The sequence below is a fragment of the Macaca thibetana genome, chromosome 12 (assembly GCF_024542745.1).
Source record: "Macaca thibetana thibetana isolate TM-01 chromosome 12, ASM2454274v1, whole genome shotgun sequence".
Lineage (NCBI taxonomy): Eukaryota > Metazoa > Chordata > Mammalia > Primates > Cercopithecidae > Macaca > Macaca thibetana.
The window spans coordinates 9,449,602-9,465,062 of NC_065589.1; the positions used below are offsets into that span (position 1 = coordinate 9,449,602).

At 47.8% G+C, this 15,461-nt stretch overlaps 3 protein-coding genes across 3 annotated transcripts in view; 1 reads left to right on the plus strand and 2 right to left on the minus strand.

Annotated features, from left to right (window-relative positions):
• DGKD (diacylglycerol kinase delta) overlaps positions 1-15,461 on the minus strand; it is a 681,592-nt gene that overhangs the window by 316,763 nt on the left and 349,368 nt on the right. The gene's annotated exons all lie outside the window — the stretch shown is intronic.
• Positions 1-15,461, minus strand: part of INPP5D (inositol polyphosphate-5-phosphatase D) — a 154,131-nt gene that overhangs the window by 46,751 nt on the left and 91,919 nt on the right. Inside the window, exons 9-11 of the mRNA XM_050751561.1 lie at positions 15,033-15,156; positions 4,175-4,281; positions 751-853 (exon numbers count right to left, since the gene is read on the minus strand). Coding sequence (XP_050607518.1) covers positions 751-853; positions 4,175-4,281; positions 15,033-15,156 — 334 coding nt within the window. The remainder of the gene's footprint in view (positions 1-750; positions 854-4,174; positions 4,282-15,032; positions 15,157-15,461) is intronic.
• LOC126932571 (ephexin-1) overlaps positions 1-15,461 on the plus strand; it is a 334,934-nt gene that overhangs the window by 42,920 nt on the left and 276,553 nt on the right. The gene's annotated exons all lie outside the window — the stretch shown is intronic.

Consider the following 15,461-nt stretch of genomic DNA (forward strand, 5'->3'; position numbering starts at 1 on the left):
ATTTAGTAGCGTGCATATGTTTAGTATATAAATATACAGTATATATGTTTAATACAAAATATATTTAGCATATATTTAGTATATTATTAACTGTATGCTTAAACTAAATAATATTACTTAGTATAATTTATATTTAATATAATAATTACATTTATTTAGCATATGTTTATATACTATATATTTAGCATATGTATATACACTATATATTCAGCATAATGTCTATTTAGCATATATGTTCAGTATTTGTTTGTAGCTAAACATATACTGAAAAAATTTGTTTCTATGAAGTTAAAATATAACGGGGCATCCTTTGTCTACCTACCTACTTATCTCTCCTTCTGTCTCTCTCCTGAGAAATCTGGCAACCCTGCTCAACGGTGGACTTCTTTCTTTCAGGCCTGGGGCCCCTTAGTGAGCTGCCTAGGGCTGGCGGGGTACCCATGAGCCTCTTCACCTAGATATTCAGACTCTTTCCCTACAACTTTCCAGTTTGGACACATAGAGTAACCTACCCCAGCTGCTGTTGGGGTACAATAGTCCCAAAGCTCATTTTTCTTACCCGTCATCTCAGGAAAAGGGTGGAATTCCTTAGGAAGGAGGCTGTGCTGGTAGGCTGGGGGTTGGGGACAGGGCCCTGGGGCAGGAAGGAAGGGGACATGGATGTTGTCACTCCACCCCACCTTGAGGATGCCTGAGTCAGGGAAGCAGAAGCAGAGGGGGCGACTTCAGGGAGGGGGCACATGGACCCACCCATGTTCCAGGTGCCGATGAAGATGGTGATCATGTCGGGCTCCGGCTGCTCTGAGTGCTTGTTCTTCATCTGCTGCAGTAGCTGGCAGAAGCCTTCTCTCTTCTAGGGATGGAAGGGCAGACAGACTTAGAAAGGCCTCTGCCTCCCTGCACATGACACTTTGCAAAGGACTTGGTCAGCTTCAAGAAAACTGAGAGGAGCGTAAATCAGTATGAAGTTCCAGGACAGCAACCTGGAAACATGCGTCCAAGTCGTAAGCGAGTGGCTTCTGGCCCAGACATTCCCCTGCAAGGCTGTGACTTTAATAAGGTAATCAGGAGCTGCACAGAGGTCCAACCCTGTCTCGGCTCTGCAGCACATACCTCAGTACAGAAAAAAATCAGAAACAACCTTACTGTCCAGCCTTAGGAGATTCATTAATAACGTATTAGAGGGCCAGGCATGGTGGCTCACGCCTGCAATCCCAGCACTTTGGGAGGCCGAGGCGGGTGGATCACCTGAGGTCAGGAGTTCGAGACCAGTCTGACCAACATGGTGAAACCCCCATCTCTACTAAAAATACAAAATTAGCCAAGCGTGGTGGTGCACGCCTGTAATCCCAGCTACTCGGGAGGCTGAGGCAGAAGAACTGCTTGAACTCAGGAGGTGGAGGTTGCAGTGAGCCAAGATCGCATCATTGCACCCCAGCCTGGGTGACAGAGCTAGATTCTGTCTCAAAAAAAAAAAAAAAAAGTATTATTGACCATCCATAAACTAGAATATCATAGTGTTTAACAAGTGTGATCCAGAACTATCTTGCCAACAAGGACAGATGGCCACAATATATATTGTTAAGTATGAAAATCTAGTTGACAAATGGTATGAATAGCATCACTGCATTTTTAAGAAAACATTTGGGCCTGGCACAGTGGCTCATGCCTATAATCCCAGCACTTTGGGAGGCTGAGGCAGAAGGAATCGTTTGAGCCCAGGAGTTTGAGACCAGTCTGGCAACATGGGGGAACCCTGCCTCTGCAAAAAATAAAAAAATTAGCCAGGTATGGTGGTGCATGCCTGTAGTCCCTCCCAACTTAGGAGGCTGAGGTGAGAGGATTACTTGAGGCCAGGAAGTTGAGGTTGCAGTGAGCCATGATCTTGCCACTGCACTCTAACCTGGGCAACTGGACAAGACCCTGTCTCAGAAAAGAAAAGAAAGAGAAAAAGAAAGAAAGAAGGGAACGAAGAAAGAAAGAAAGAGAAGATTAAAAAACATCTGGAAGGGGCATAGTCCCAGATTAACTCGTGGTATATGGGTGTTTTTATTTTAAACATTTGCTTGTTTGTGTTTGCCATGTCTTCACCAAGGAGAATAGATTACTTATGTAATGAAAGAAAATTTAAATTAAAGAAACTAATTAAAAAGAAGAGAAGACACGAAGGCTTTCATAGCCTCCTCAATATTTTTCGCCTATTTTTCTGGGGTACCCAGTGGGGTACCAAGCAGCCTCAGTTGGCCCTCTCTTAGCATGCAATCAACAGAGCAGGCTGACTTTAACAAAGCTACACAAAATTTCAGATTGTAACATATGACATGACCAGTGTTTGACTATTTCAACCTGCAAAGACAGAAATTTTACGTGATTCAACCTCATAATTGCAAATCTCAGTAAGTCCTCCCTGAAGACACCAGCTCACAAAGATGTCACAGTGACACCTTTACTGTAACCTGCCTCGAGTTGAGAGTGGCTCACGATTCATTGCCTCCATTTATTCCTGTGCCTCAGTCCTTGTGAGGTCACAGCAATGGGGCAGAGCTGGTGTTTGGACCTATGCCCAGGTGCTCAGAAAGCATTCCAGCCTGGCGGTCTTTCTCTCCATCTCCCACCACCTGTCTGGGCCTCATTCTCTTGTTTCTCCCAGACCCTTCCCTACTACTCCTGATGGCTCTGGACGCCTTAGACCTCCCACCAGCCCACCCCCGATGCTTTGGAGGTGAAAGTAGGAGCGGGGACTGGGCATTCAGTGGGGAGCTATCACTGTGGGCCTGCACCAGAAGCCCTTGTCCCTTGGCCTTGCTGGGGGTCCCTGATGTGAGATGTCAGCCAGCACCTGATGTGATGGACAACCTTATCGCTCTGCAATCTTTCTTTTTTGAGACAGGACCTTGCTCTGTCATTCAGGCTGGAGTGCAGTGGTGTGATCACAGCTCACTGCAGCCTCGAACAAGCAATCCTCCCACTTCAGCCTCCCAAGTAGCTGAAACTACAGGCTCATGCCACCACACCCAACTATTTTTTTTTTCTTCATAGAGATGGGGTCTCACCATGTTGCACTCTAGTCTTGAACTCTTGGTCTCAGGCAACCATCCCGCCTCAGCCTCCCAAAGTGCTGGGATTACGAGCATAAGGCACCCACCGTGCCTGGCCTAATTTTTTTGTTTTGTAGACATGGGGTCTCACTATGTTGTTCAGGCTGGTGCAATCCATTTTTACTGCTTCACATGAGCTGCACGGCAGAGAACAATGAATGAGGCCACGATGATGTGTTTTGGCCCCTGGTTCGAATTTCTGAGATGAGGGGTGAGGTCACAAAGAACCTACTCTGGGGGCACAGAGGCCCAACCTGGGTTTCCCCAGTGGCCCACAGCACCTCTTGCCCCAGGAACCCATCCTGGCAGGGGCATCTTTCTTCTGCAGAGTTGGGCAAAGTATTGAAATGAGTCTCTGGGTTGGAGCTCCAGTCGAGACTCAGATTTAAATCCAGGGGTGGCTCACATCTATAATCCCAGCACTTTGGGTGGTGGAGGCTGGAAGATTGCCTGAGCCCAGGAGTTCGAGACCAGCCTGGGAAACACAGCAAGACTCTGTCTCTACAAAATATAAAAAATTAGCTGTTGGTGTGTGTCTGTGGTCTCAGCTACTCAGGAGGCTGAGGTGGGTCAGGGGATCCCTTGAGCCCAGGAGGTGGAGGTTGCCGTTAGCTGTGATCATGCCACTGCAGTAGCCTAGATGATAAAGCAAGACTCTGTCTCAAGTCAGTCAATCAATCAATCAATCCATCCATCCATCCATCCATCCATCCATCCATCCATCCATCCAGGAGTGTCCCAAAAGTTTCCCAAGCCCAGCCCAGGGAAGCTAAAAGCCTTCCCTCCAGGTGTGGGGCTGAGTTAGATGTGGGTGATAAAGGATGTGGCCTCGAGGCTGGGAGGCAGCTGGGCGAAGTGGGAAGCCTCCCTGCTCCTGAGACGGTGACAGCTCAAATCCAGGCCGACCTGGAACATGGTCCTCAACTTCTCTAAGTTCACCTTTCCCAGGTATGAAATGGGTTGTTCTGGGAACTGAGTGAGCTAATGATGCACACTCCCTGGCACACAGCGAGCCTCAAAACGCATGTGTCCCCTCCCTACCTCACAGCCCATTTTAGAAGTTTGCTGTCACTTACTTTGGAGTCAGCAAAAACATATTCCTTCCGCAGGATCTTCTCCTTCTCTGTTTCCACCAAGATCACCAACTTATTCAGAAATTTCTGTGATTTAATGAGCTGCAGGACTTAAGAGAAAAGAAATTCATTAATTCATTCATCCACTCATTCAACCAATATGAACAGTCTCCATTATGTTCCAGGCACCTGACTATCAACTCCCATCCCTCAGCTGAGCCCAAGTTTGTGTCTGGTCTCCTAGCTCCCTCTGCTTCCAGCTGCTCTTCCCAAGAGAGGCTCATGCTTGGGGAGGGTGAGGTCTGGAACAAGCAAGAGTTGGCCTGGCCAGAGCAGAGACAGCATGATTGTCTTTTCATCTTTTTCCCTGCCTCGTTCCTTCCCCTCTCTCTTCTTCCTTCTCCTCTTCTTCTTCCTCTTTTCCCTCCCTCCTTTCTTTCTTACTCTTCCTCCTTTCCTTCTTTTGCTTTGCTTTTAATTTACATCTAAATTTGATTTTACATTTTACTGTCATCAACAATTAAAAGAGTCAAGTTGTTCTATAGGTTTTTGCAAACAATAGTCCCCCGCAACCCAACCTCCCTTCAATGTCCAGCTCCCTGTAGGCAACCAATTTCAACTCTCTTAATGGATTCTTTTGGAATTTTACTGTTTCTTGAAAAAAAAAATAAGCTTAAATTGCTACTTTCTAATGTTTCAGTTTTCATTATGTCCTAATACATTTTTGACTGTCCACTATGGAAGATGAAGGTTTAACTTTCTTTCACACACACAACCTGCTTCCCAGCCTTGACTCCCTGCCAATGCATAATTTCAGTCCCCACACCATCCTTCTAACAATTATATCATAATTTTGGCCAGATAAGTACTCAGTGTTTGTTATTCTGATTATAGAAATGCTATTGACAGACCAGCCCTGATTGTTTCTCTTTTTCTAGACAACTTTTTGTTATTCCTGGAGTTAGTAATTGCCATACTTTTTTTATGGTTTCTAATTCTTCCCCAGTTTGTAACTCTCTTTTCCATGTGACCAAATACTTTCATCAGTTTCTTTGTCCTGAGGGAGCCTCTCCCAGAGCCTCTGGGTCTTCTCTGGACTGGTGACCTCTAGGCCTGAGGCACAGCCTTTCCCTTGGGGCCTTCATAATCCAGGAATACATTTATTTCTCTCTCTCTCTCTCTCTCTTTCATATTAAATCCCATTTCTTGGACCCCATGTCTTCCTCTTCTTGATTTACACCCTCATTTTGGCAGAGCAACATCTCTAGTAGCTTTCCAAGAAAGGAAGAATGGGTGATACATTTTTAGAGGCCTTGTGTGTCTGAAAATTCGACCCTCACACTTAACTGACAGAACTCCAAATTTGAAATAATTATCCCCCAGACTCTGGAACCTTGTTTCGGGATTGCTGGAGAAACAATGCTGTTCTGATTCTCTTGTTCAGAAAAGAGTTAGGACAGCAGGTCTGAGACTGCTGTCCTTGGAAGGGCTTGCTTGAAAGGTTGGCTTTTTGCTGTCATCTGGGAACTTAAATTTCGGAAGGGCTCCCACCATTCCCAGAGCTGATGAGTGGCTTGCTGTGCCTTACATTGTTTGTACAAACAAGATGGTTTATGCTGAGCACCTGTTTTCCTTTGGGGAGTCTGGAATCTGGGTACCTGCCAGGTAGAGGGTGTCTACGTGACCAGTCCCCAGTTAACAACCACATTTCACACATGTTGTCACACCTCACTGGGGGAGGAGGGAAGTGTGTCCTATATGACTCCACAGAAGAGTTGAGCCACTCCTAATGGTGGCTCGCTGTACTTGGAAGGAAGCGTGGGCCGGGCGCGGTGGCTCATGCCTGTAATCCTAGCACTTTGGGAGGCTGAGGCGGATGGATTGCCTGAGCTCAAGAGTTCAAGACCAGCCTGGGCAACATGGTGAAACCCTGTCTCTACTAAAATACAAAACAAAAAATCAGCCAGGCATGGTGGTGGGTGCCTGTAGTCCCAGCTACTCAGGAGGCTGAGGCAGGAGAATTGCTTGAACCTGGGAGGCAGAGGTTGCAGTGAGCCAAGATTGTGCCACTGCATTCCAGCCTGGCGACAGAGTGAGACTCCATCTCAAATAAAAAAAGAAGAAGGAAGCGTGAACCTGGCACTCTGGCTCAGCACACCCACACACCTGGCCCCTGCCCAGTCTCGGCCTTGTCTGAGCCCCAGCCGCCTAGCCATCTCACCAGCCACACTGGCTCCTGTCTTGGAACTGTGCCCAATGGCCCCTTTCCCTGGTTTGGGCACAGTCAACATCTTCCTAACACTCAAGACTCTTAGAAGCTTGTGCCTGGTTTCTTCCAGACTTCACCCCACGCTTGTGTCTTTTCCCGCGGCTGATTTTGCTCTGTATCCTTTCAATGTAATACGTCAGATCTGTGAAGATGATCGCCGGCTGGGTCCTGCGAATTCTCTGAGGGAATCACAGAACCTGGGGGTGGTCTTGTGGGGCCCCTGACACAGGGTGTAATCTGTCTTTTGCTCTGAACATTTTTAGGCTCTTTTCCTGGAGCCCAGCGCTGTGAGACTTTCCGGGGTTGTGTGGGCCTCCTGTGTTGTGTGAGCACTTGGCCATTTTCAACCTGGAGGCAAGTGTTACTCTGTTCTAAGACTCTTTCCTGAATTCTTTAATAAATTTTCTCACTCTGTTTTCTCTTACTGACACTTATTATTTTGAATTGGGCCTCCTGAACTGGTCTTCTTCTTTTTTTTTTTTTTTGAGATGGAGTCTTGCTCTGTTGCCCAGGCTGGAGTGCAGTCGTGGATCTTGGCTCAATGCAACCTTTGCCTCCTGGGTTCAAGCAATTCTCCTGCCTCAGCCTCCTGAGTAGCTGGGATCACAGGTGTACGCCACTACACCCGTCTAATTTTGTATTTTTAGTAGAGATGGGGTTTTACCATGTTGGCCAGGCTGGTCTTGAACTCCCAACCTCAAGTGTTCCACCTGCTTCGGCCTCCCAAAGCACTGGGATTACAGGTGTGAGTCATTGCACCCAGCCCTGAACTGGTCTTTTAAATTGTAAAAATCTTGCCTCTCCTATTTGCCATCACTTTTTCCTTTTGTTTTGCCTTTTGGGAACTTTTGTGAACTGTATATTTCTACCCTTCCATTGGGTTCTTATCTTTTTTAATTACTGCTATAATTTTTTTTATTGCCCCAGAGTTGTCCTTCCTTTCACTTTCCCCTTCTTCCCCCTTCTCTCTTCCTCCTCCTCTTTTTTAACTTCCATTTTATTCTCTTACTATTCCTTTCTAGATATAATTCTGTTATTCCACAGGCCCATTTCTTTTTAACTATATAATTTGATCCCTCTGAGGCTGGGTGCAGTGGCTCACGCCTGCAATCCCGGTGTGGCAGGCCAGGCCTCCCTCACGCAGGCCTCCATAACAACTGTTTCAGTACCGGCTGAGTGGTTAAGTTAAATATTAAAAGCCAGTGCACTTATGCAAAGGCTGGAATGTACCAAAAGCCCATCAAAAGCTTTGCCTAGGCAAGGAATTCTTAACAGGACCCATTTAGGATTTAACAAGTTTATTGGAGGTCTGAAGGAACTCCACAAACCTCCGTGATGTAGCAGGAGATAAGATAAGGGTAATCACCCCAGCACCTGGACCCATTTAGATGAAGTAAATTTATTGATGCTCCAGAGGAAGGTCTTCAGGGCTCAGACCTTAGTTATAAATTAAAAGAAGTTAGTCACTTCTTTTAATTTATATAATGTATAAATTATATGTATACATGTATAAATCTTTCGATGAATACACACTTACATATAGACATACAGCTGAGAAGGTATATAAGCTCTGTAAAACTTTGTAATTTGGAGTCGGTCTGGTGATAATTTCCAGGCCTTCTCCCTGTAACCAGTTACAGAAAATAAAAACTCTCTTCCTCAGTAACAAGATGTTCATCTGCATCTTGTTATTGGGCCACAAGGAATAGCAGCCCGACCCTATTTGGTCCAGGAACACCAGCACTTCGGGAGGCCGAGGCAGGCAGATCATCTGAGCTCAGGAGTTTGAGAGCAGCCTGGCCAACATGGTGAAACCTCATTTCTACTAAAAATACAAAAATTAGCCAGGTGTGGTGGTGCATGCCTATAGTCCCAGCTACCTGGGAGGCTGAGGCACGAGAATCACCTGAACCCGGGAGACGGAGGTTGCTATGAACTGAGATCGCACCATCGCACTCCAGCCTGGGCCACAAGAGTGAAACTCAGTCTCAAAAAAAAAAAAAAAAAAGATTTTGATCCCTCCAAGTGTTTTGTCTTTGTGTCCCCTGTCTCCTGTCCCCAGCTTCCCTCCAGTGTCTGGTGATCCTTGGCTGTATCTGTGTCCAACAGTGAGATGGGGTGTGTCGAGCAGGGCTTCTCCACAGGGTGGTCTGATGGGCTGAATCCTGGGGAAACTGCGTGATGGCAACACCTTTCTGTATTTGCCCCTGGGCTGATCAAGGTTCCCCGAGAAGACTTCTAACTCCTGCCTGGGGAGGGTGGGGCTGAGCCAGCCGCATCCTGGGAGCTGGGCAGGGAAGAAGGCTGTGGTCTCAGCACTCAGCAAGTGACCGTCCCTTAGTCCTCTGTTTTTGGTAGGTTCTCCTGCCTGCAGCAGGCCTGGCATCTCCCAGCCCTTCACCTTCTCCAAAGAAGAATATCCAATCTTCTGCCAAAGGAATGAGGAGGAGCCACTGGCTACACAGAGTGGAGGGGGATTCTGTTGGGCTGAACTCTCTTTAAACAGACTTCCATCTGATCCTGCTCCGTATAACCCCACCTTCACCCCACTTCTCGGGGTCCCCGAGGCTCTTAGCTCCTGAGCCCTTTGTGGGTTTTGTGTGAGTCAGTGTCTCCGTTTTTCCTTCCACCTGCTTAGGGTTTCGTTTTTTGGTTCCTATAAGTGACTCTTGCTATCCATCTCGTTTCCGGCTTTCAGAACGTTGTTGCTTTCCCGTTCTCTCTTTCCCTATGGGTTTTGCCTTCCAGAAGGAAGATGGTGACAGAGCAAGCAAGCATTCAACCATCACTTTGAGCTGGAAGCCTCCCCAAAGGGAAATCACATCAGCCTCGTCTGCACCTCAGTAAGTATCCCACGATCCGATTCCTACCACTGCTAACCAAATGCCCTGAGACTTTTCCAGTCTGCTGTGATCAGGCCATGTCTCCTTCCCCTGAATTTCCTTGCCATCTGTTTGCAAGGACTGTGTGGTTGCCTCCAGGATGTGACATCTTGTTTGATCAGGGTTATTATTCCATCGGGGTCAGTCAGCGCCGCACCTTCCCAGTGAAATAACACTAGAAGTTCCTTTTCCCTTGTCCTGCTACATGGTATCCATCAGCGGGTGCTGGCTGGTCTACCTCTGAAACATTCCCACTCCATTCGCCTTTTCCCATCTCCAGCTGCCACCGCCTCTTGCCTGGCTGCTATCGTGGCCTCCTAATTGGTGTCCCTGCCTCCACTCTTCCTCTCTTCCCATAGTTTGTTCTCAGTACAGCAGCCAGAGTTATCTTTTTGAGGTGGGATCACGCCACCCCCCAGCTGGAAACCTCCTAATGGTGGCTTGCTGCATTTGGAAGGAACGTGAGCCCAGTACTCTGGCTCAGCAAACCCACATGCCTGGCCCGTGTCCAGCCTCAGCCTCGTCTGAGTCCTGGCTGTCCAGCCGTCTCACATGCCATACTTGCTCCTGCCTTGGAACTGAGCCCAGTGGCCTCTTTGCCTGGGTTGGGCATAGCCAGCATCTTCCTGACACTCAGGTCTCGGTTTAAATGGCACAGCATGTCCTCAGAAAGGCTTTTCCCTATTATTATCATATTTTTCTATTTAAATCCCCAGCTCTAGAGTTTATCATTCCCTGACACATTCCTGGTTCGTATATTTGTGTGTTTGCTTATTTTCTCCTTTGCCCTGACTTGAATGCAACTTTCCTGAAAGCTAGGACCCCGGCTGGCTGGTTCACCTCCGCATCCCAAAGCCTGGCATGTGCATAGCAGGTACTCAGAGCATGACTATTTTATGATTTCAACATACAGCAACTGGCTGTTCCCTATGTGTAGAAGGCCATGATGCCAAAGCTATTCATGAACATGGTGATCAAAATAGGGTAAGGAAGCTCCAACTCTTGCAACCACAGATTCCCTCCAGGCGAGCGCCACTCTATCATAATAACCATGGCTGGAAACTCACCATGAGCCAGACTCTGCACTAAGGACACACCTTACCCCATTAACTCTCACAGCAACCCCTGTAGGAACCCCTGTCTTGTGGAGGCATCACTGAGGCTTTGAGGAGTTAAGTAGCTTACTTGAGATCATACTATTAGCAAGTCAAGGAACCAACACGTGCATCCAGTTTACCTAGAGCCCCCACTCCTGAACCACACTGCCTTTCAGCACCAACTATAAAGAAGCCACTTAAACATGCATCCATGAGAACTGTATGATCTCACCTGGTTTAGGACACATTCGCTCATTCATACATAGATTCATTCATCCTTGCCTTCATTCTCTCATTCATGCGTGCGTTCATTGATTATTACGTTCATTCTCATTCCTGTGTGTGTTCCTTCATTCTTGCATTCATTCACTGATTCATGCGTGCATTCTCTCAACATCCATTTACTGATTACTTACTCTGTGCTAAGCACTGTTTTGGCTCTGGGATTTAGTGGTTAACAACAACCAAAAAATCCACATCCCAGCCTTTGTGAAGCCCACATTAAAGGGAGGAGACTGAACTGGGATTCACGATGGATGACAGTTGCAAGTGCCTCAGGCAACTGGCAATCCCTGAGCACGCACTTGCTGAGCCCCAGGGCCCAAGCTGGGGCCTGCAAACTCCAGGGTGTATAAAGGAAAGAGCTTTCCCTTTTCAGGGGGAGGGCGTTTGTGAGCAGTCAATTGTGCTCTGATGTGACAGGTGTCACCACAGAGAGGAAGTCAGGCTCCACCATCCTGGATTGGCAGGAGGACTGGAGCCAGGTGGGCACAGTCCCGGAGAGTGGGCTGGCAGTCTGTGGGCATCCACACTCTTCAGGGCTCACGAACCTTCTCTGAAATAGCGCATTATTATTATTATTATTTAATTTTTAGAGATGGGGTCTTGCTATGTTGCTCAGGGTGAACTCAAACTTCTGGCTCCAAGTGATCCTCCCACCTCAGCCTCCCAAGTAGCTGAGAATACAGGTGCTTGCCACTGCACCCACGCATAGCTATTCTTAATTAGAGCTGGGTTTTCTTAGGGCCAGTGATCTCTAGTTTAGCTCTTTCACCCATCCCTGATCTGTTTCCACAAAGGAGAATACCCACCTCTCAGCAGCAACAGCTCCAATCCTTACTCGGGCATTCAAGGCTCTGTTCACACCCAGGACGGCATGCCCAGCTGCTTCTCTCTCCAGAATCACAGAGAGAGATGAGCAACATGTAATGCATGATTTCACTAATGCCCTGTCCCTTTCCCTGCACACCCCATTCTCTCAGTCCCAGTGCCCTCCCCTGCCTCATGCTTGGCAAAATCCTATTCATCCTTCAAATCCCAGTCAGAGCCACCTCGGTGGTGTGAAGCCTCCTGCCCTTACTCCTCAAAAGAGCTACTCAGTCCTCCCTGGGGACTAACCTCCCCCTGGAGCACATTCTAATACCTGCCCATGTACCAGCATTCCCTTCTCCACAGCAAACCCTTAGAGGAAGTGTTCACAATGAAGGGCTGGCCCATGGAAGATGCTACGCAAATGTCTGTTGCGTTAAACCAACAAAAGTTCACAGCACTTCTCAGAATCTGGGAGGTGTTTCTTTCAATCTTAAGTTTTTTAGTAATCAGGTGCTCTGACAATCTTCACTCTTCTTACGTTTCCATCTTCTCTTATCCAAGTTGGGGCCACCCCTCTCTCCTTAACAGATATATTAGTCTGTTCTCATGCTGCTAATAAAGACATACCCAAGACTGGGTAATTTATAAAGGAAAGAGTTTTAATGACTCACAGTTCCACATGGCTGGGAAGGCCTCACAATCATGGCAGAAGACAAAGGAGAAGCAAAGTCATGTCTTACATGGTGGCAGGCAAGAGAGCTTGTGCAGGGGAACTCCCCTTTATAAAACCATCAGATATCGTGAGACTTACTCACTACCATGAGAACAGCATGGGAAAGACTCGCCCCCGTGATTCAGTTACCTCCCCACCCGGTCCTTCCCATCACACATGGGCATTATGGGAGCTACAATTCAAGATGAGATTTGGGTGGGGACACAGCCAAACCATATCAACAGATAAGAGGAAACCACCACTCTAAGCTCACCTTCCACACAGCCTTCCTGCTCAAACCATCAGCGACTCCCCATTTCTCCTGCCCAACTTGCCACTATACACAGGGGCCGCCATGATGCTATGAGCTCCCCTCTGCAGGACTATGACCACTATGATGTCACCCCCAGCAATTCCCTGAGATCAGTCTCCTTCACCGCTACCCTGGAAGGGTAATAATAACGGTGGTGGTGGTGGTGACAGTCAATCGTATTGAGCACTCCCTGGAGGCTGGGCACCAGGTGCTTGGATGTTCACCCACATAAGACTCATGAGAGCCCTGCAAGATGCTACTACTATCCCTGCTCTACAGAAGAGTAAACTGAGGACCAGAGAGAAGACACCAGACCCAAGTCACAAGTGGCTGACCTGGGACTCAAGGCTGGGCTACTAGCACCCCACTGTGCTATCAGTGGGATTCAGGATGCATTATTCCAAAATAGGGCATCCTAAGCATATTGAATATTTTAAGCTGAAGTAATTTGAGCAATGGCAGGTGCAGGAAGGACCCTCTGACATTCCTCTAAAGCAGGTTACAGACCCTCATGCGAGAGGAGCCCTCCCTATACCTGGGGGTCAGAACATCCTATCTCCAAGGACATAGAGACAGTGAGAACTCTGAATGCACAGGCCCTGCCAAGGTCCTCCCAGTTCCCCACACTTAGTGCATACTACTTTACTAAGAACAAAGATGGCCGAGCACGGTGGCTCACACCTGTAATCCCAGCACTTTAGGAAGCCGAGGCAGATGGATCACTTGAGGTCAGGAGTTTGAGACTAGGCTGGCCAACATGGTAAAACCCCGTTTTTACTAAAAATAAAAAAATTAGTTGGGCGTGGTGGTGGTCCTGTAGTCCCAGTTACTCGGGAAGCTGAGGCAGGAGAATCACTTGAACCTGGGAGGCGGAGGTTGCAGTGAGCCAAGATTGTGCCACTGCACTCCAGTCTGGGAGATAGCGTGAGGCTTTGTCTCAAAAAAAAAAAAAAAAAAAAAAAAAAAAGAAAGATGCTGATCATGCCTGAAGAAGCCAGATAAAATACCGGAGACCCAGTTAAATTTGAACTTCAGAAAAACTGTGAATCACTGTTGCATATAAGTATGTCCCAAATATTGCATGGGACATACATATACTATATTGGTTGTTTATCTGAAATTCACATTTAACTGGGCCTCCGGTATTTTTATCTGCTACGTGTGGCAACCTTAACCATGCCCCTCTAAATGAACTTTGAGACACTAAATAAAAAATGTAGCCACAGGGACTTGGGGGGCTTCATAGTGGTCTTAAAACCTGACAAGGGATGTAAACTGTTGTGTGAAGGTTGGGATTTATCTGAGGGAAGGGTCTACGCATTGATCAGTTTTCTCAGGGGAACTCATTGGCCACCCAAATGAAGAAAGATGTCCATTCGCCATCAGCCAGAACCGGAGGCTGCTCAGGAAACTCTCTCGCTTTCGTCAACCCCCGGTTCTGTCTGCTGCTGTTCTCCAGCTTCATGTGGCCCCGCACTGGGCACTGCCTACTCCCCTGCCTCCTGACACCCTGCCTGGCCTCCCGAACCTGGGCCCTGGCCTGCTAGCCCCAGTGCCCATCTCCCAGCATTTGCACATGCTGCTCTGCCAGCTGGGATGCTCTTCCCTCAGACCCCTGCCCGACTGGTTGCTTCTCAGCCTTGGGGTCTCCGCCAATGTGCCTCTTACTCAGAGGAAACTTCCCTGTCTGCCCCTTCTACACTATCCCCTATTGCCAGTTAACCTCTACCCCATTGCCCTGTTTTGTTTTCTTTGTAGCACTTTTCGTAGCCAGATCATCCACTGTATTGACAGATCATCCATCTGTACTGACAGATGTATTTGAGTCTTTATCGGCTACTCAATGCACCAGAATATAAATCCCACGTGGGCAGGGGCCTCATCTGTCCTGCTGGCACTGGATCCCCTTGTCTTGCCCCACTGCAGCTTCTCTACATGCATTTGCCATGTGAAGAATTTCCATTTTATGGATGAGTTGATTTGATGGTTCTCAGAACCTGCTAATAACAGGTGACTCTCAAAGTGGCGACTACATGCTGGGCTCTAGTCTAAAGAGCCTTATGCATATTATTCAAGTACTTTTTATCATCCCCATTTTACAGATAAGGAAACTGAGGGCTACATTGGTCATGACATGTCCCAGGTCACACAACTGCTAAGTGGCAGAGCTGGGACGTGAATTTAGGAAGTTTCATTCCAGAGTCCATGTACTCACAGTTTAGTTTATCCTGTGCTACAGACACTATCCAATTGTCAACAAGACCTCATCTGTGCAAGGCTTTGTGCCTGGCACTGAGAGGTGATAGCATGGATCAGACTGAGTCCTGGTGGGGAAGAGAAGACACACACACACCCACACACACACAGAAGCGCGCGCACACGTGCATGCCTGCGGAAGACAGACCTGCAGGGCAGGCCTTCTGAGAGGTGAGCTGACAGGGCAGGAATTCCACAGGCAGGTGAGAGCCAGTGGTTGATGTGCGCAAGGGGTCTTACTTTTCTTGTGGCTGTAGAACTTGTCCTCAGAACCATCCTTGGACTTCTTAATGATCAGTTTCCCAGACTCAACGTCGACTTTGAGCTGCATTTTCTGAGGAATCCCCAGAGACTCTGCCTTCACCTTAGAAGGGGAAGAGATGTGTGACTCATTGATTTTCTGCCTGGGCTTTTGCAAGGCTCCCCCGGCCCGAGCCCCTTGTCTACATGGCTGGGCAACCTCTGGTGGGCGTCCTTCGTAGGGCCATTGGGCTTCTCTTGCCCCAGCAGTGCACATGCACATTTCCACAGGCATCTCCCAGGAATCACAGAGACTCTCGGGGCACCCCCCTTGTCCACTGTATGTAGGGGAGCCGTTCTGCCAACAGGTTTGCTGGTGAAAACAGACAAATTGCTGGAAATGGTTCATTCACTGATGACTTTGAGAAC